We start from the raw sequence: 15,974 nt of genomic DNA, 5'->3' as shown, positions 1-15,974 counted from the left end.
GGAAACAGGCACGGGGCTGGACAGTTGGCTGGCACTGCTGAGGCAGTGACAACCCTCCTACCTCTCACCTCTTGCCTGTTGAGCTGGCAGCCAAGTCAGGCCCAGTGACTCCAGACACAGGGGTGGAGCCTGGCTTGGGCACTGCGGGGAGGGCTTGACAAAAGTGACCACTTAGAGCCCTGAGCCTCAGCTCCGGGCCGCCTGGCTGGAAGTTGGCTGTCCTGCTTCCTGTGACCTTGGGGGCTTGAACAGGACTGGGCCCAGGGCACAGAGACTCCCTTGCCAGGCCTTTTCCCTTAGTTGCTCCTCCCTTGTCACTTCTACTCCGCCCTCTACTGCCCTAAACTGCTTCCTGGGCCAGGACTTTGTTTTTTTCCTGCCCTAGTTGGGGGCGTGGGGAGGGTATCGCAGCCCCAGTCGCTTTGGGAGACATGGAGCCCAGGAGGGTGGCTCCTGGGGCGCACGACTGGGGGCCTCGGGTGGACGCGGGGTCCGGGACGGCCGCGGAGCTCGTGTACCACCTAGCGGGGGCCCTGGGCACTGAGCTGAAGGAGCTGGCGCGCCGCTTCGGGCCGGAGGCTGCGGCCGGGCTCGTGCCGCTCGTGGTGAGGGCGCTGGAGCTTCTGGAAAAGGCGGCCGTCGGGCCCGCCCCAGACTCGGTGAGTCATGGCCCGCTCCCCTCGCCACCCGAGGGGTCGGCGGGGCCTGACCCTGAGAGCCTGGCCTCCCCCAGCTGCAGGTATCTGCGCAGCAGGCCGAACTGGAGCTGCGGCGGCTGCGGGAGGAGAACGAGCGCCTCCGTAGAGAGTTGCGCTCTGGGCCACAGGGTGAGTACGGACGCGCCGGGATCGGGGCACGGCGGGGCGGCTCCGCTGCGGGCCGCAGCTAAGAACGCCCCTTCCTCAGAAGAGCGCGCTCTGCTGCGGCAGCTCAAGGAGGTGACCGACCGCCAGAGAGACGAACTCCGAGCTCACAACCGCGACTTGCTGCAGCGCAGCCAGGAGACCGAGGCGGTGAGGGCGGAGCGGGGGCGACTACGGGAGGCGGGGCTCTCCCGGCCCCCGGCGCCCCGCCCACCAGCCGCCGCTTTGCTCCGCCCACAGTTGCAGGAGCAGCTGCAGCGCCTCCTGCTGGTGAATGCGGAGCTGCGGCACAAGCTGGCCGCCGTGCAAACTCAGCTGCGCGCCGCGCGGGACCGCGAGAGCGAGCGAGAGCTGCAGCGCGAAGCGGCCGTGGGGCCGCCTCCAGAGCGGGCGCGGGGCCAGGCTGGAGGTCCCGTGGGTGAGCAGGGTCAAGAGCCCGAGCGGGGGGCCCCCGACGCCGGAACCCAGGGGACCCCTGAGAACCCGGTGAGTGCCATAGGTGGTCAGGGACTCGTGGGCGCTCGGGAAAGGTTTGCTGTGCTGCGTAGCCGGGCCACCGGGAAATTGGAAGGCGGTACGAGCCAGAGCACTGGTCTGGCATCCCTTGGAGCGCCCTGGCCTCCCAAGTCTCCCAGCGGGTCGCGGGGGGCACATCAGCTCCAGCCGCGGCGCCCCCACACCTGTCTTTCCGCAGACGGACACCCCGCCGCAGCCAGGGCGCCCCCCCGAGGTGGGGCAGTGCGGCTTCAGTCGAGCGGAGGTTGAGCAGATCCTTCAGGAGCGGAATGAGCTCAAAGCCAACGTGTTTCTGCTGAAGGAGGAGTTGGCCTACTTCCAGCGGTAAGGGCGCTGGACGGGGCTGGGAGGCTGGGGCACCACTCACACCCGCTCCTGATCTTCCTTTTTTTGTTTTTTGGCCACACCCTCAGGATGTGTAAGTACCCGGGCCAGGGATCAACCCGCGCCACAGCAGCGACCCAGGCCGCTGCAGTGACAAGGCCAGATCCTTAACCCACTGCCACAGTGAGCTCCCACTTGCCTCATTCTTTGGGTCATTGCTGTATCCACGGGGTCGTGTGCAGGGCACTGTGCGGGCCCTGGAGGACAGAAATCACACAGCTCCTGCCCTCCGGGAACTTCATGCACGGACGGGAGGGCCAGTGCAGAGGGTCAGAGCAGCTACAGCAGCGTGAAGGAACTGCTCCTAGGAAGGGTGACACCTAGGCTAAGGTCTGCGGGGTTAGCAAGGCAGAGTGTCCCCAGAAGGGAGAACAGCGTGCACGGGTGCTTGGGCCGGAACCTACTTTTGGCATCCCCACCACTTTTTCTCTGCCCCTCCCCTCTGTAGGGAGCTGCTCACAGACCACCGGATCCCAGGGCTTCTGCTTGAAGCCATGAAGGTGGCTGTCAAGAAGCAACGGAAGAAGATCAAGGCCAAGATGTTAGGGACCCCAGAGGAAGCAGAGAGCAGGTAAGTCTCTGCCTCCATTCCCACCAAGCCTGGTCACCTTCTGAGGCTGCTGTCTCAGACTGTACCTGTCACCCCAATCCTGTCACTGCTGGAGCCTGTCACCTAGCCTAGTCCCTTCTGGAACCTGCTAACCTGGTCTGGTTACCCGTGAGCCTACCATCTGAGCCCACCACCCTTCTCTCTGGATCTCACTGCTCCCACCTGCCTGCTCCTCGCACCTCCTGCTGAAGAAACCTGCTAACAGCTTCGCCACAGTTTTTGGTTTCTTGTCTTGGCTGCACGTTTTTTCTCAGAGGGATGAGGCTGTAGCTGCCGACTTGCCAGAAGCCTGCTGTGTGTCAGGCTCGAAAAGGAAAGCCTTCGGAGCTCCTGTGTGGCTCAGCAGGTTAAGGAACTAGTATTGTCACTGCAGGGGCTCAGGTTGCTGCTATAGTGCGGGTTCAGTCCCTAGCCTGGAAATTTCCACGTGTCATGGGTGTGGCCAAAAAAAAAAAAAAAAGAGGAGTTCCCGTCATGGTGCAGTGGTTAACGAATCCGACTAGGAACCATGAGGTTGTGGGTTCGGTCCCTGCCCTTGCTCAGTGGGTTAACGATCCGGCGTTGCCGTGAGCTGTGGTGTAGGTTGCAGACGCGGCTCGGATCCCGCGTTGCTGTGGCTCTGGCGTAGGCCGGTGGCTACAGCTCCAATTGGACCCCTAGCCTGGGAACCTCCATATGCTGCGGGAGCGGCCCAAGAAATGGCAAAAAAAAAGACAAAAAAAAGAAAGAAAAAAAAAAAAAGAAAGCCTCAGGATGTCCTCCACCTCCCTAGCTTCTTCTCTCCAGCCTTGGGGGTCCTGAAGTCACTCTGTCCCTCCCCTGCCTGCTCCTGGGGGCTGCACAGGAGGCTGAACAGAGTGGACTCCGACTCCTGTTGTCCCTCAGGGCCCTGATTAATGACCTTCCCATCTCCTCTCTCCTCGGCGTCAGTGACGATGAGGATGGCTCCTGGCTCCTGCTCTCCAGCGACAAGGGAGACCACCCACCACCTCCACCCCCTGAGTCCAGAATACGGAGTTTGTATGTTGGGGGAAGAGGAAGGGCGGGGGGCGGGGGGCACCACCTTTTCTGCTCCGCTGGTGCTCACCCCGCTTGGCCTGGACTCTGAGCACGCCTGTCCCCTCCTGCTCCCCCGGTGGCCCCTTGACCTCCCCCCGCCTCATGCTCCCTTTTCTTCCGCTTGAGTCCCCTTTTTCTAGCACCCCCTGCCTTCAGCCCCATCCTTGACCTCTCGGCTCTCCCCCTAGCTTTGGCCTGTGGTATCGGGGTGAAGCAGAAGCCCCTGAAGCTGACGCCAGCAGTACAGCTCCCAGAGAGCTGCAAGCAGGAGAGGAGGCCACAGAACCACCCCATTTGGACCCTGTAGGCAGCCTGACAGCCCCCAGCTCCTGACCGGCCCTGCTCTGCTCTTGATGAATATCTTCCACTGGGGCATCCGTTGCCCCAGAGACCTGACTTTGGAGTCTGTCTGTGGGTGGATGTGTGCCCTCACATGAGGCCAGGGTGCCCTCCTTCCCCCCCAAGCTCGCTGCTGTCTTTTCTCTATCTCTCTTTTTTTGGGGGGGTGGGGGTTGTACCCATGACACATGGAAGTTCCCAGGCCAGGGATCAGAGCTGCGCCACCGCAGAGACTGGAGCCACTGCAGTGACAATGCCCAATCCTTAACCCGCTGAGTCACAAGGGAACTCCCCAAAGCTCTTTTCTAATCCTGGCCTGAGCCAGGGCATGCCGGGGAGTTCAGCCTACCTTCCTTCTTACATCTCTGGGCCTAGCCTCGGGGCCACATGAAAGTGCTTCTTCTCTGAGAGTTTCCCCCTCCGTGAAATGGAGAGCTGACTTCCTCCCTCCCGGGGGTTGGTACGGATGGCCTAAGCTAATTATAATAAAGCAACTGCCCTTGATACCCAGAAACTGCTCCACGTCTGTCTGTCCGTGGCCTGCCCCTGCTCAGCTCTTCCCGGAAGTTCCCCTTGGTTGTCACCGAGTGGGGAAGCTTCTCCCGGCTCAGGCTTCCCTTGGGGAATGTGGCCAGGAACATCCATGGCACACCTCCTTGCCTGTCGCCAATACTGAGACTTACAGCCCCGTCTTCCTGCCCCCTCCAGACCGAAAGCGGCCCCCGAAGCCCCGACTCAGCCCTCGCCGTTGGCCTTCCTTTCAGTGCTGGGCGTCTGGTCCTCTCTGTGCCTGCCCAGCCTCTCAGGGAGGTGCCTCATGGCAGCCCGCCCCTCCGGCCTGGTTTCCTCAGGAAAAGCCTTGGGAGGAAGCAGGGAGGGGGTTGGGAGCTGTGGGGGCCAGACTGGGCTGAACCCTCCAGCTGCACCGGCTGCCATGGGGCCGAGGCTGTTGTTCCCTCTGCTGCTGCTCTGGACCTGGGGAACCCGGGGGTCTGAGCTGGACCCCAATGGGCTACACGTCTGCGTGGCCAGCAGGTGGGTCTTGTGGCGGTTGGATGTGGAGGGGGCGGGGAGGGCTGAACTGGTATTGAAGCTTTGGGGGGGAGGAGGACGTGAGGAAAGACATCATGGGGCTAAACCACAAGGGGTTCAGGGACAGCCTGGAGGGGGGCGGATAGCCAGGGCAGATGGCAGGAAGTCCAGGGACAGGGATTGGGGACACTGGGGCTGTGACTCTTGGCCAGGCTTGCCTGATGGGGCTGAGGCAACACCTCCCATATCTCAGCCAGAGGCGGTGACCCACCCCGGAGCCAGGCTGTCCCCCCCCCCCCCCCCCGCTGACCCCTCTCTGCCCCACAGCCCCTCTGCTGAGCTCCAGTGCTGCCCAGGCTGGAGGCAGAAAGATCAAGAATGCACCATCCGTGAGTAGCCAGGAATGGACCCACCCCCACCCCTACTCCCACCCCCACCCAAGGAGAAGGGAGGAAATAGCAAGTGACCCTCCTTCCTGTCCTCCTGGGGTCTATTTGCCCTCCTGAGCCCTAGAGCTAGGGGCCGGCCTGTGACACACACACCCCCTCCCCCACCGCCACCCCCCGCCAGCCAAGGAGTCAGCTCTTGAGGGGGGCAGGGCACCGGGAGCCAGTGAGAAGGGCAGAGTGTCCCCTGGTCTCTCGCAGCCCTGTCCTTCCAACCTGGGTGGGGTGTTTTTCAGCCATCTGCGAGGGGCTGGATGCCTGCCGGCAAGACGAGGTATGTGTGAAACCAGGCCTCTGTCGATGCAAACCTGGATTCTTCGGGGCCCAGTGCAACTCCCGTGAGTCCTGAGTCTCTCCTGAAGGATGAAGTTGCTGGGCAGGACTGGGGGAGAGGGGAGGTGAAGCAGGTGGGAATGTGATCCTAGAACAGCAGGGCCAGAATCCCTCCAAGCTTCCCCGAGGAAACTGAGGTCCAGAGACAGGAAGTGACGCCCTCTTGGAAGAGGCCTTGAGTCATTTGGTTTTTACCCATATCCATAAAGCTCTCCCACAGCTTCAGTTTTTCATCTTCCCTTTCAACTTCTCAGAAAAGATGCTGGGGATTCCCATTAATTGCAAAATGGATGTATTCTCCCTGACATACACTCCATGCCTGTGTGGAGGGTGGCTGGACCGTGTGCCCTCTCTGGCAGAAAGAGGGGCTTGGGAAAGCGGCGGGCGGGCAGGATAGCCAGCAGGCAGCCTAGGAGTCAGGGTTGAGAGGAGACACCGGGGGGGGAGGGGGGGGGGACGGGGCGGGGGGGTGGTGGGTGGGAACGGGGCGGGAGGGGGGTGGCTCCTGGCACCCTAATGGGTAGATACAGTGTGGGCCCCATGAGAGGGAGGAGGGGCAGGATGAAGGCCCACCACTTCTGTGTGACTCCGGGCCAAAGGCCCTTTCCCACTCGTGATCCTTAAGTGTGTTCTGGAATGTGGAAGTGGGAGGCTGGGCCACTGCTAGGAATTTTTGTAGTTAGAGTCTGGGGCAGGAAGTGAGCTGTGGCCCAGGAGGATAGGCTGTCCCCGGCTCTTGGAGGGCGGGCCCAGCGCCCCCTCTTCCTCATGGAAGGGGGCGCAGGGCGGGGATCCGTCCCTGGCCCTGAGCCCACTGACCCCTCTTCCGTCCCCCCGCCCCCCCGCAGGCTGCCCTGGCCAGTACTGGGGCCCCGACTGCCGGGAGACCTGCACCTGCCACCCGCACGGCCAGTGCGAGCCAGCCACGGGCGTGTGCCGCTGCCAACCCGACCGCTGGGGCAGCCGCTGCGAGTTCCCGTGCGCCTGCGGCCCGCACGGGCGTTGCGACCCCGAGACGGGCGCGTGCCACTGCGAGCCCGGCTGGTGGTCGTCCACGTGCCGCCGCCCGTGCCAGTGCAACCCGGCGGCCGCGCGCTGCGATCCGGCCACCGGTTCCTGCCTGTGCGAGCCCGGCTGGTGGGGCCGCCGCTGCAGCTTCCGCTGCCCCTGCCACGGCTCGCCGTGCGCGCAGGAGTCGGGCCGCTGCGCCTGCAGGCCGGGCTGGTGGGGCCCTGAGTGCCGGCAACCGTGCGAGTGCGTGCGCGGCCGCTGCAGCGCCGCCTCCGGCCAGTGCGTCTGCCCGCCCGGCTTCCGTGGCGCGCGCTGCGAGCTGCCCTGCGCCCCTGGCCGCTACGGGCCGCAGTGCCGCGACAGGTGAGCCGGGCGCCTGGTGACGGGGGATGCGGAAGGGAAGGGAGGCAGGAGGGCACGCGAAGGAGGGAGGGAGAGAGAATGAGAGCGAGAGGAGATGGGCCAGGAGAGCAGGGAAACGGGTGCGCAGAAACAGGCAAGGATCCGGTGAAAGGGGACAGAGAGCCCCTCGACTCCCCTGCGTCCCGCCTCGCCCACTACTTTCATCCAATAACTATTAAACAGAAACTACTACTACGAGCACAAAAACTACTATGCTAGCAAGCCATACTTAGAAACAGATAAAGAATGAATCTTGTGTCAAAGGATTGGGTGGCTTTCAAACTTTGACCAGTTCAACTCAGTAAGCAATCTTTTACATCTGGTCATAGACGTATGTGATGGGATATGTGTGTGTTACATGAATGAAGGCTTAACCAGACAACACACACATATATCTTGAAATGTTTTCTGTTCTCTCTCTTCCAATGCTGGTCAGGATCTGCTAAATCGATTTTATGAACTCCATTCCTTCCCCTACTAATGAGTTCCATCCAAGCATATGATCCCAGACCATTAAGTCTCTAGAGGGAGAAATGACAATAACTGTTGAGGACCAATGAGAAATTAAAATGACATAAACCTGATTGGTCAAGTTGCTAAAAGAGTAGATCCTGGAAGTTTCCATTGTGGCTCAGTGGTTAGTGAACCCGACTAGCATCCATGAGGACAAGGGTTCCATCCCTGGCCTTGCTCAGTGGGTTAAGGATCCGGTGTTGCCATGAGCTGCAGTGTAGGTCACAGATGCTGCTCGGATCCCGTGTTGCTGTGGCTGTGGCGTAGGCTGGCAGCTGTAGCTCTGATTTGACTCCTAGTCTGGGAACCTCCATATGCCATGACTGTGGCCCTAAAAGACAAAAAGACAAAAAAAAAGAATAGATCCTGAGAGTTTCTGTTGTGGCACAGAGGAAATGAACCTTGACTAGGAACCATGAGGGGGCAGGTTCGATCCCTGGCCTTGCTCAGTAGGTTAAGGATCTGGCATTGTTGTGGCTGTGGTGTAGGCCAGCAGCTGTAGCTCTGATTTGACCCCTAGCCTGGGAACCTCCATATGCTGTGGATTCGGCCCTAAAAAGCAAAAAAAAAAAAAACAAAAACAAAAAACAAAAGACTATACAATGCTGTATGTCAATTATAACTCAATAAAACGAAAAAAATTATAGTGGTGAAAGCAGATATTTTATGCATTTTACATAAATGGAATAGAGGATAAACTACTGAGGCCTGTTCATGCTCGAGCTCCGAGATGGCCTGGGTAGAAGGGCGGAAGGGGTAAAGGGGAGGAGGTCAACGCTGGGCGGAAGGGAGGCAGGGGTTGGGGCGGTAACTCGGCTGCCCCGGCTGGGCTGGGAGCTCCTGGAGACCCTGAGTCCCAGGGGAGGGTGGGTCTCAGAATGCAGGGTCAGGGGAGGGCTGGGATCCTACTAGAGCCGGCAGAGATAGTGTGTCCAGCCGATTTGATGTACGACATGGGGAAACTGAGGCTCAAACCTGCCTGAGTGACCCAGCTGGGACCGGGTTGCTCTCCCGTGGCCCTGGAGGCCTGGGGGGTCGCCTCATCCCTCGGCCTCCCTGTGCACCTCCTGAATTCCTCTCTTCCCAGCTGTGGCCACTGCAAGCAGAATGAGCCGTGCTCTGCAGACACAGGCAGGTGTGAGTCCTGCGAGCCCGGCTGGAATGGGACTCAGTGCCACCAGCCCTGCCCTCCTGGTACCTTTGGTGAGAGCTGCAGGCAGCAGTGCCCCCACTGTCGGCTTGGGGAGGCCTGTCAGCCAGACACCGGGCACTGTCAGAGCTGTGACCCTGGCCGGCTGGGGCTCAGGTGAGGGGGCTGGCCTGCTCGGGGTGGGGTACACCTTCCTTCCGGATCCTCACCCCAGCTGCCCCCTCCTTCAGCACACACATTCACACGGCCCTGTGTGAGGGGCCGAGGTGGGGAGGTGGGTGCTGATGGGGCCCTGGGCAGAGTTCTCCTCCAGCTCCCCCGACTCAGACCTCCTGCCCTCCTCTCCCTCCAGGGATCTGTAGTCTGTCACCTGTTGGGTTTGGCCTCAGGATCAAGGCCCTGTTTGTTAGTACCTGAGCTTCTCTGCTCAGGTGTAGACAACTGGGTCTCTGAATCAGGAGGTGTGGGGGAAGATTGGCAGGGCGACCCGTGGGAGCCAGGTCTGCCCTGCCACCCATTTCGAATCTTGCCTCACCTCAGGTGCGAAGACCCCTGCCCAACTGGCACCTTTGGGGAGGACTGTGGCTCTACCTGCCCCACCTGTGTCCAGGGGGCCTGTGATGCTGTGACTGGGGAGTGTGTCTGCAACGCCGGCTACTGGGGGCCCAGGTGAGGACTGGGGCCCTGGGTGAGGTTTCTATGGAGCCTGCTTCCTAAACCTCCCTGCCTGGGCTTCCCCACCTCCCAGATACCACCAGCACCCTCATAACTGAGAAGTTACCCCTCCTGTTGTGGGGTTTGCATCTTCTGATGCTTAATCTAAAAGGCCTGGCTTCTCTGGAGTTCCCACTGTGGCTTCTTGAGAGCGCTGGGACACAGATTTGATCCCCGGCCTGGCACCGGGGGTTAAGGATCCAGCATTGCCGCAGCAGCAGTGGCTGGGATCTGATCATCCCTGGCCTGGGAACTCCATATGCCAGGGGGCAGCCAAAAAAGAAAACAAACAAACAAACAAATGAAAGGCCTGGCTCCCCATCCAGAAGTTATTTAGGGGAAGGGCTCCAAACCCCAAGGTTGTTTCCTGAGGGCAACAATGTCGCTGACCTCGACATAATCCATGTCACTGTCTCCAGTGTCAGATTTTTCCACCTGGAGGACAGGGGGTCGTATTAACTGGAAGAGACTTCACTTTATAGAGGAAAGGACCGAGGCCCAGAGAGTTAGGGGCAGGCCTGGGCCTGGCTCAGACCTCCAGACCCTGAGGAAGTTTCTCTGGATTCCACTGGCATCTTGCTTATTTCACATCCGTGCTGCATGGGCCGGGGATGAGGATTTTGAGGTAGACCCAGGTGGTCTCCCTGGAAGATGGGCTTAGGGGCTAAGGGATTCTAGCAAACACTGCCAGGGGTGCTCGAATGTGGCTCAGAGGTCAGAGGGGTCTGCGTGGGCCTCATCCAGGGACGTCTGCGCTTCCCAGACATCTCCGATGCCCAGACATCTCTCTTCCCCGGCGCCCTACCCAGCTCCATGCCCTCTCACCCAGCCTTCTGCCTGTCTCTTTCTCACCCCAAAGCTGCAACATTTCGTGCCCATCTGGCTTCCATGGAAACAACTGCTCTCTTCCCTGTGAATGTCCAGAGGGAACCTGCCACCCTGTCTCTGGGGCCTGCCAGCTGGGTAAGGTGGAGAGGAGGGTAGAGCCTGCAGTAACCAGGGAAAGATGGGCCCTGTACATGGGCTCCAGGGCCTCATCACTTGTCAGGGAGGCTGGGCCCACTGCAGAGATGTTCTCCTTACCTGAAATCTGTGTGGGTGCTTCGGGAGCCCCTGAAGATGTGGCAGAACCCCTGTCCCCGAGAAACCAGGGCTGGACCCTAGGATGTGCATCGAGCCTGAGAATTGGGGGCAAGAGTTTGAGGAACAGGCCACGGATCATCAGGAGGAGGCAGACCAGCAGGGAGGCTGCCTGGAGGAGGGGGCCTCCAGGCTGAGCAGAGTCTGCCTCTCTCACAGGTGGAAGGTTCTGGGGAGTAGGCCGTTCAGAGCTAGAGATGAGACCTAATGGTGGGAGGTTGGAAGACTTGGCTCTTTGACCACCCCCATTCTCTCCAGGATCTCGCGGCCAGGACGCCGCCCTCATCGCGGGCATCCTTGTGCCTCTGCTGCTGCTCCTCCTGGCCGTCGCCTGCTGTGCCTGCTGCTGCTGGGCTGCCCGGTTGGACCCCAAGGACAGGTGAACACTGGCCTGTCTCCTTCTGACGCCCATAGCTCAGGCACCCATGGAAGCAAAGTGGCATCTGGTTCCTTTCAGGGATGGAGCAGGGCTGGCCTTGTCACACACGTAGGTCAGAGGTAATGAGGTGGTTGCTAGTGGCCATGGCCTGGAGACCTCAGGTCAGCCGCCTGCCTTTCTCAGAAGCCTTCAGTGGGAGAGATTCAGAGTCACGCAGGAGCAGGGGACCCTGGGCACCAGGCTGACAGAAGGCAGAAGCAGCAGGACAGCTCCGGGCAGGGAGGGGAAGAGACCAGGCCTCGAACCCCCAGAAGGGAGCGCACCGGAAATCCTGAGCAGGGGTTAGCAGAGAATGTGGCTTTCTGAGAAAAGAGGAGGCCGGGAGGGATTGGGGACCTGCAGGAAAGGGACTCGCACAGAGTTTTGTTCCTTTACACAATCTCTTCACGCCTCTTCTTTTTAATTTAATTCAATTTTTTTTTTTTTTTTTTTTTTTTTTTTTTTTTTTAGGGCTGCATCCATGGCATATGGAAGTTCCCAGGCCAGGGCTCAATTCGGAGCTGCAGCTGCCAGCCTACACCACAGCCACAGCAACACAGAATCTAAGCCACGCCTGCGACCTACACCACAGCCACAGCAATACCTGATCCGAGCCATGCCTGCAAGCCGCAGCTCATGGCAACACCAGATCCTTAACCCACTGAGCGAGGCCAGGGATCCCAGATCCTCATGGATCCTAGTCAGGTTCCTATGCTGCTGAGCCACAACAGGAGCTCCTCGTCACACTTCTTGGTTCCTTGGAGACTCACAGCAGCATAGAGGTTTGGAGCAGGACTGTGGGGGCGGGAGGGTTTGGTTCTCAATGCCCAGGAGGACACAGGTGACCCAGCCAGCTGCTGGTGCACGCGGAGCTCGTGCCCGCTTTTCCAGGCTCTGTCCAGTGCTCTCTTACTGGTTCACGCACTAGCCCTTGAGCATGGCCCCCTCTGTGCTGTGGGTGTCCTCAGATGGGCAGACCCAGCAGCCCCTCCCCTGGGGCATAGAACCTCCTCACAGGAGGCCCAGGCGCTGTGCAAAGGCTGTCCAAGGAATGGTTATGAGCAAAGCAATCACTCTTGGCTTGAGGTTGGGGACAAGGTCAGCTTCCTAGAGGTAGTGCCACTTCCAAAAAGGTGAGCAGGGGCTCAGCCAGGGTGCCAATCACTCCTCGACGCATTTTGGGGCAGCCCCACCAAGTGCTTGGTCCTGTGCTGGGTCCTGAAAAGAAACTCTGATAGATAGGAGTCGTCGTCCCCATTTTACAGGTGAGGAAACTGAGGCCCAGAGAGATGAAGGCAGAGCCAGTGTGCTGCCTCATGACTCTGGAGCCACGCTGCCCGCTGCGACAGCCCTCAATCTCAGGGTCAACGGTTGGGATTTTGCTCTGTAGTCACAGAGAGCTCCTGAGGTAGTCACTCTGTCACACTAATCCCAGGACCAGGATGGTTCTGGCCCTTTTCTCCCCCGACCCTTGACCACACCCTGTCCCAGCCAGGGGTCTCCTGCACTGACCCCTCTCTCATGCCCTCAGGCCAGCGAGAGACGGAACTGCTATGTCCAGGATGAAGCTGCAGGTCTGGGGGGCACTGACTTCCAGCCTGGGCTCTGCCCTGCCCTGCGCGTCCCTCAGCAGCCACAAGCTTCCCTGGGTGACAGGTAAGCGGGAGCTGGGGTTTGGGACCAGGCTTCCCCTCCGGCTCGGCGCGTGACCTGAAGCCCACCCCCCAACCCTGCAGTCTCGCACCACGATCCGGAGATCCCGTTCAACCACAGCTTCATAGAGCCGCCTTCTGCGGGCTGGGTCTCCGATGACTCCTTCTCTTCGGATCCCGAGTCTGGTGAGGAGGAGGGTCCTGCCTACTGCGTGCCACCCCAAGAAGGTAACCCCCACATAGCCCACTTGGCCCCTGAGCAGCCCTGAACCTCTTCTTCTTCTTCTTCTTTTTTTTTTTTGCCTTTTCTGGGGCCGCTTCCTGCAGCATATGGAGGTTCCCAGGCTAGAGGTCGAATCGGAGCTGTAGGTGCTGGCCTACGCCAGAGCCACAGCAATGCAGGATCGGATCTGCGTCTGCGTCTGCGACCTACACCACAGCTCGCGGCAACACCGGATCTTTAACCCACGGAGCAAGGCCAGGGATCGAACCCGCAACCTCACGGTTCCTAGTCGGATTCATTAACCACTGCGCCATGACGGGAACTCCCTCAACCTCTTCTTAATTCCTTCCGCGAATGTGTCAGGCACCCATTCTGTGTCAGTCACTGTTCCTGGCTGTAGGATGAAGTAACGGCAAGCTGAGAGGCTGGTGGGCACGAACGGACACTTGTGGGACAGAGGGACCCATGCTTTGGGGGGGACATATGAGTAGGGGCTCATAATCCAGGGACACCAGGGGTGATTGGGGTCAGGGAAGATGTCAGCGATGCTGGCGTCCAGCCTCGCGGAATCAGGAGGCGTGAGCCCACTGACAGGCAGAGGGGGGCATGACGTTTCAGGAAGAAGGAACAGTGGCAACGGGGACACGGCTGAAAGTGTTAGCAGGTTAAAGTGTGGCGTTCGTGTGAAGCAGGGCTGAGAAAAGAGGGCAGAAGCAGTGTCGTCTGCCTGGGTAGGCCCTTCCCCTGCCTCTCGGATCCTCGCCCTCTCCCTTGTCCTGAGTCAGGGCCTCCCAGAAGATGCCAAGCTGGGTAAACAGGATGGATTGGGGGGGGCCGGCCCAGCATTGGCCAACCTCTTCTGTCTCCTCTGCCAGGGATGGTCCCTGTGGCCCAAGCGGAGTCACCAGAGGCCGGCCTGGCCGGAGGTCCCTTCCCTACCCCCGAGGATGCCTCCACGCCCTTCGCCATCCCGCGCACATCCAGCCTAGCTCGGGCCAAGCGGCCCTCAGTCTCCTTTGCTGAAGGGACCAAGTTTGCACCGCAGAGTCGCCGAAGCTCCGGGGAGCTCTCCAGCCCGCTCCGAAAGCCTAAGAGGCTCTCCCGGGGGGGCCAACTAGGTCCCGAAAGCCAGGAGCCCGAAGAGGCCACAGGCCCAGAGCAAACGGAAACGGACGGGGCCCCGCCTGGTGCTCTTGGCTCCAGGGATTCAGCCATTGGCCGCCACCGGCTCCCGCTTGGTGGCCGGACGGTGGCTGAGCGTGTGGAAGCCATCGAGGGCAGTGTCCAGCAAAGCGCAGGGTCTGTGACCACAATCTACATGCTGGCAGGGACACCCCGGGGATCTGAGGGTCCTGTCCGGTCTGTCCTCCGCCGTTTTGGTAGCTTCCAGAAAGGCCAGGCAGAGCCCAGGGTCAAGAGCGCCATCCCTAAGCCTCCACGCAGGGCCCTGAGTCGGAATAAGGGCAGCACTGGGCTGGCCTCTGGCTCTGCCAGTCCGAGCTCGGGCTCAGCCCCAAATGAGGAGGTGACCAGGGCCTCGGCGTCTGCAGGGACTGGGCCAGAGGAAGTGGCCGGGGGGCTGGGGGATGGCATCGAGAGCTCAGGGAGGGGCCAGGAGCTGGCCCCTGAGGGTGGCCGCCTAGACCAGGGTCCCCAGAAGCTGGCAGACGAGGGAGGCTGGGAGGAGCCCCAGTATGAGAATGTCACACCCATCTCTGGGCCACCGGAGCCCTGAGGACCCTGAATCTTGGGAGTGGGAAGACTGTGGACGGGGACGGGTGTCCGACCTGCCCCTGGATCAGATTGTGTTTTGTGCTGGAAAAAGATCCCGGGACCAGGAAAGACATGCCGGAGCCTCTGCCCTGCTCAGGGACATGTCAGAGCTGCAGGCCAGCTGGCTCTGGGCCCTGGCAGTGCTCAGGGAGTGGTCTGGGAGGCCTGGGCAGAGACCCCACAGGATGCTGTCAGGAAGGGGAAAGAGATGGCTGCAGGGACTTTTTCTCTGTTGTCCTGGACTCTGTCCCCAAAGGCTATTCTTTCCTTCATGTGCAAAATAATTTTCTGAAGTGGGAAACAACCTCAATGTTTGATGGTAAAGAGGGGTTAAAGAACCCTTCTTTATGAAAGATTCCTAAACAGCTACAGTAAATCAGGTTGTGGAAGGCTGTTTAACGTGGGAACGTGTTCACGCTGTACTGTTAAGGGTAAAAAGGAAGTTTGCCTTCACGAATTTCATCCCTTTGTGCCTCAGAATACATATTTAGAACTCTTCCATTTTGTGTATATTTTGTGATTGCTTTATATACTCTTTTTTTTTTTTTTTAAAAAAAAGATGTGTGTGTGAAGTTCCTGTTGTGGCACAGCCATGGGGACGCAGGTTGGATCCCTGGCCTCGCTCTGTGGGATCCAGTGGATCCGGTGTTGCCGTGAGCTGTGGTGTAGGTCGCAGATGCAGCTCAGATCCTGCGTGGCTGTGGCTGTGGTGTAGGCTGGAGGCTACAGCTCCGATTCAACCCCTAGCCTGGGAACCTCCATATGCCTCGGGTGCAGCCCTAGAACGACAGTAAATAATTAAAAAGCTGGGATGCTCATAAAAAAGATCTGAGGGAGAAGCATCAAATGGGGTTTTTCTCTAGGAGATGAGATTGTGGCAGGTATTTATCTTCTCAAATTTTTGCATAATTTGCAGATTGTCTACAGTGAACGTTCTTTTCACTTTTCTCACTCGGTTGAATTATTTAAATTATAATAAGCAATGTTCTTTGTTAAAAATAAAATGTACTAACATTACAGACACGTCTGAAGTAAAAATGAGATGTCCCTTCTCCGTGGAGGATTCTGGGGGCTGAGGGAGGAGCCAGATGTAATTTCAGGGACTGCCTGTTGGTCTAGTTCTAAATTCTTTCCTCCCATACCTGTATCACCCAGTCAGGAAATAAAGAGCAAGCCCCTCGGTCCCAGTGGACGGAGCATCTCAGGAACAGTTTAGATTCTTCCTTTCAGATGTTTTTTCTGTGCACGTGAAAACAAAAGAGCATACCTTTTGGCAGTTTGTTTTTTACTTAATATTTCTTGGCTGTCTTTTGAGTCAGTCAATATAAAGCTACCTCTTTTTATTTAAAAAAAAAAAAAGCTACATGGGGTTCCATTACATGGAAATAGGTTATGC

General features: G+C 59.2%; 2 protein-coding genes across 5 annotated transcripts; both read left to right on the top strand.

The window, feature by feature from the left end:
* Positions 1-172: 172 nt before the first annotated feature.
* RILP (Rab interacting lysosomal protein) lies at positions 173-4,285 on the top strand. 3 transcript variants are annotated; one of them, XM_047758734.1, is made up of 8 exons: positions 173-659; positions 734-827; positions 910-1,013; positions 1,104-1,349; positions 1,558-1,703; positions 2,212-2,334; positions 3,259-3,393; positions 3,621-3,892. In XM_047758734.1, the coding sequence occupies exons 1-8, from the start codon at positions 432-434 to the stop codon at positions 3,763-3,765; spliced, it is 1,221 nt and encodes a 406-aa protein (XP_047614690.1). In that variant the 5' UTR covers positions 173-431; the 3' UTR covers positions 3,766-3,892. The 3 variants fall into 3 exon arrangements, with proteins under 3 accessions (XP_047614690.1, XP_047614689.1, XP_047614691.1); XM_047758733.1 differs by having other exon boundaries at positions 174-659; positions 907-1,013; XM_047758735.1 differs by having other exon boundaries at positions 176-659; positions 907-1,013; positions 3,304-3,393; positions 3,621-4,285.
* Positions 4,286-4,389: 104 nt separating this feature from the next.
* Positions 4,390-15,077, top strand: SCARF1 (scavenger receptor class F member 1). Of its 2 annotated transcripts, none has more exons than XM_047758730.1 (11): positions 4,390-4,806; positions 5,131-5,192; positions 5,486-5,587; positions 6,431-6,956; positions 8,596-8,814; positions 9,199-9,327; positions 10,232-10,335; positions 10,771-10,891; positions 12,462-12,586; positions 12,667-12,768; positions 13,681-15,077. In XM_047758730.1, exons 1-11 carry the CDS (start codon positions 4,589-4,591, stop codon positions 14,538-14,540), a joined length of 2,568 nt encoding a protein of 855 aa, XP_047614686.1. In that variant the 5' UTR covers positions 4,390-4,588; the 3' UTR covers positions 14,541-15,077. The 2 variants fall into 2 exon arrangements, with proteins under 2 accessions (XP_047614686.1, XP_047614685.1); XM_047758729.1 differs by having other exon boundaries at positions 4,411-4,806; positions 12,667-12,810.
* The last annotated feature ends 897 nt before the right edge of the window (positions 15,078-15,974 follow it).

This window comes from Phacochoerus africanus, chromosome 14 (genome assembly GCF_016906955.1).
Source record: "Phacochoerus africanus isolate WHEZ1 chromosome 14, ROS_Pafr_v1, whole genome shotgun sequence".
NCBI classification, from domain to species: Eukaryota; Metazoa; Chordata; class Mammalia; order Artiodactyla; family Suidae; genus Phacochoerus; species Phacochoerus africanus.
Note: the sequence above shows the minus strand (reverse complement) of the source record. Positions and strands in the feature narration are given on the sequence as shown.

What these genes read in the sequence shown, in the direction of transcription:
- RILP (XM_047758733.1), top strand. Translation starts at nt 432, where the DNA reads ATGGAGCCCAGGAGGGTGGCTCCTGGGGCGCACGACTGGGGGCCTCGG. An exon ending in TCGGGCCCGCCCCAGACTCG is followed by an intron (nt 660 to 733) that starts GTGAGTCATGGC and finishes GGCCTCCCCCAG; the next exon opens with CTGCAGGTATCTGCGCAGCA. An exon ending in CCAGAGGAAGCAGAGAGCAG is followed by an intron (nt 2,335 to 3,258) that starts GTAAGTCTCTGC and finishes GTTGTCCCTCAG; the next exon opens with GGCCCTGATTAATGACCTTC.
- SCARF1 (XM_047758729.1), top strand. Translation starts at nt 4,589, where the DNA reads ATGGCAGCCCGCCCCTCCGGCCTGGTTTCCTCAGGAAAAGCCTTGGGA. An exon ending in CGGTTGGACCCCAAGGACAG is followed by an intron (nt 10,892 to 12,461) that starts GTGAACACTGGC and finishes TCATGCCCTCAG; the next exon opens with GCCAGCGAGAGACGGAACTG. An exon ending in CTGCGTGCCACCCCAAGAAG is followed by an intron (nt 12,811 to 13,680) that starts GTAACCCCCACA and finishes CTCCTCTGCCAG; the next exon opens with GGATGGTCCCTGTGGCCCAA.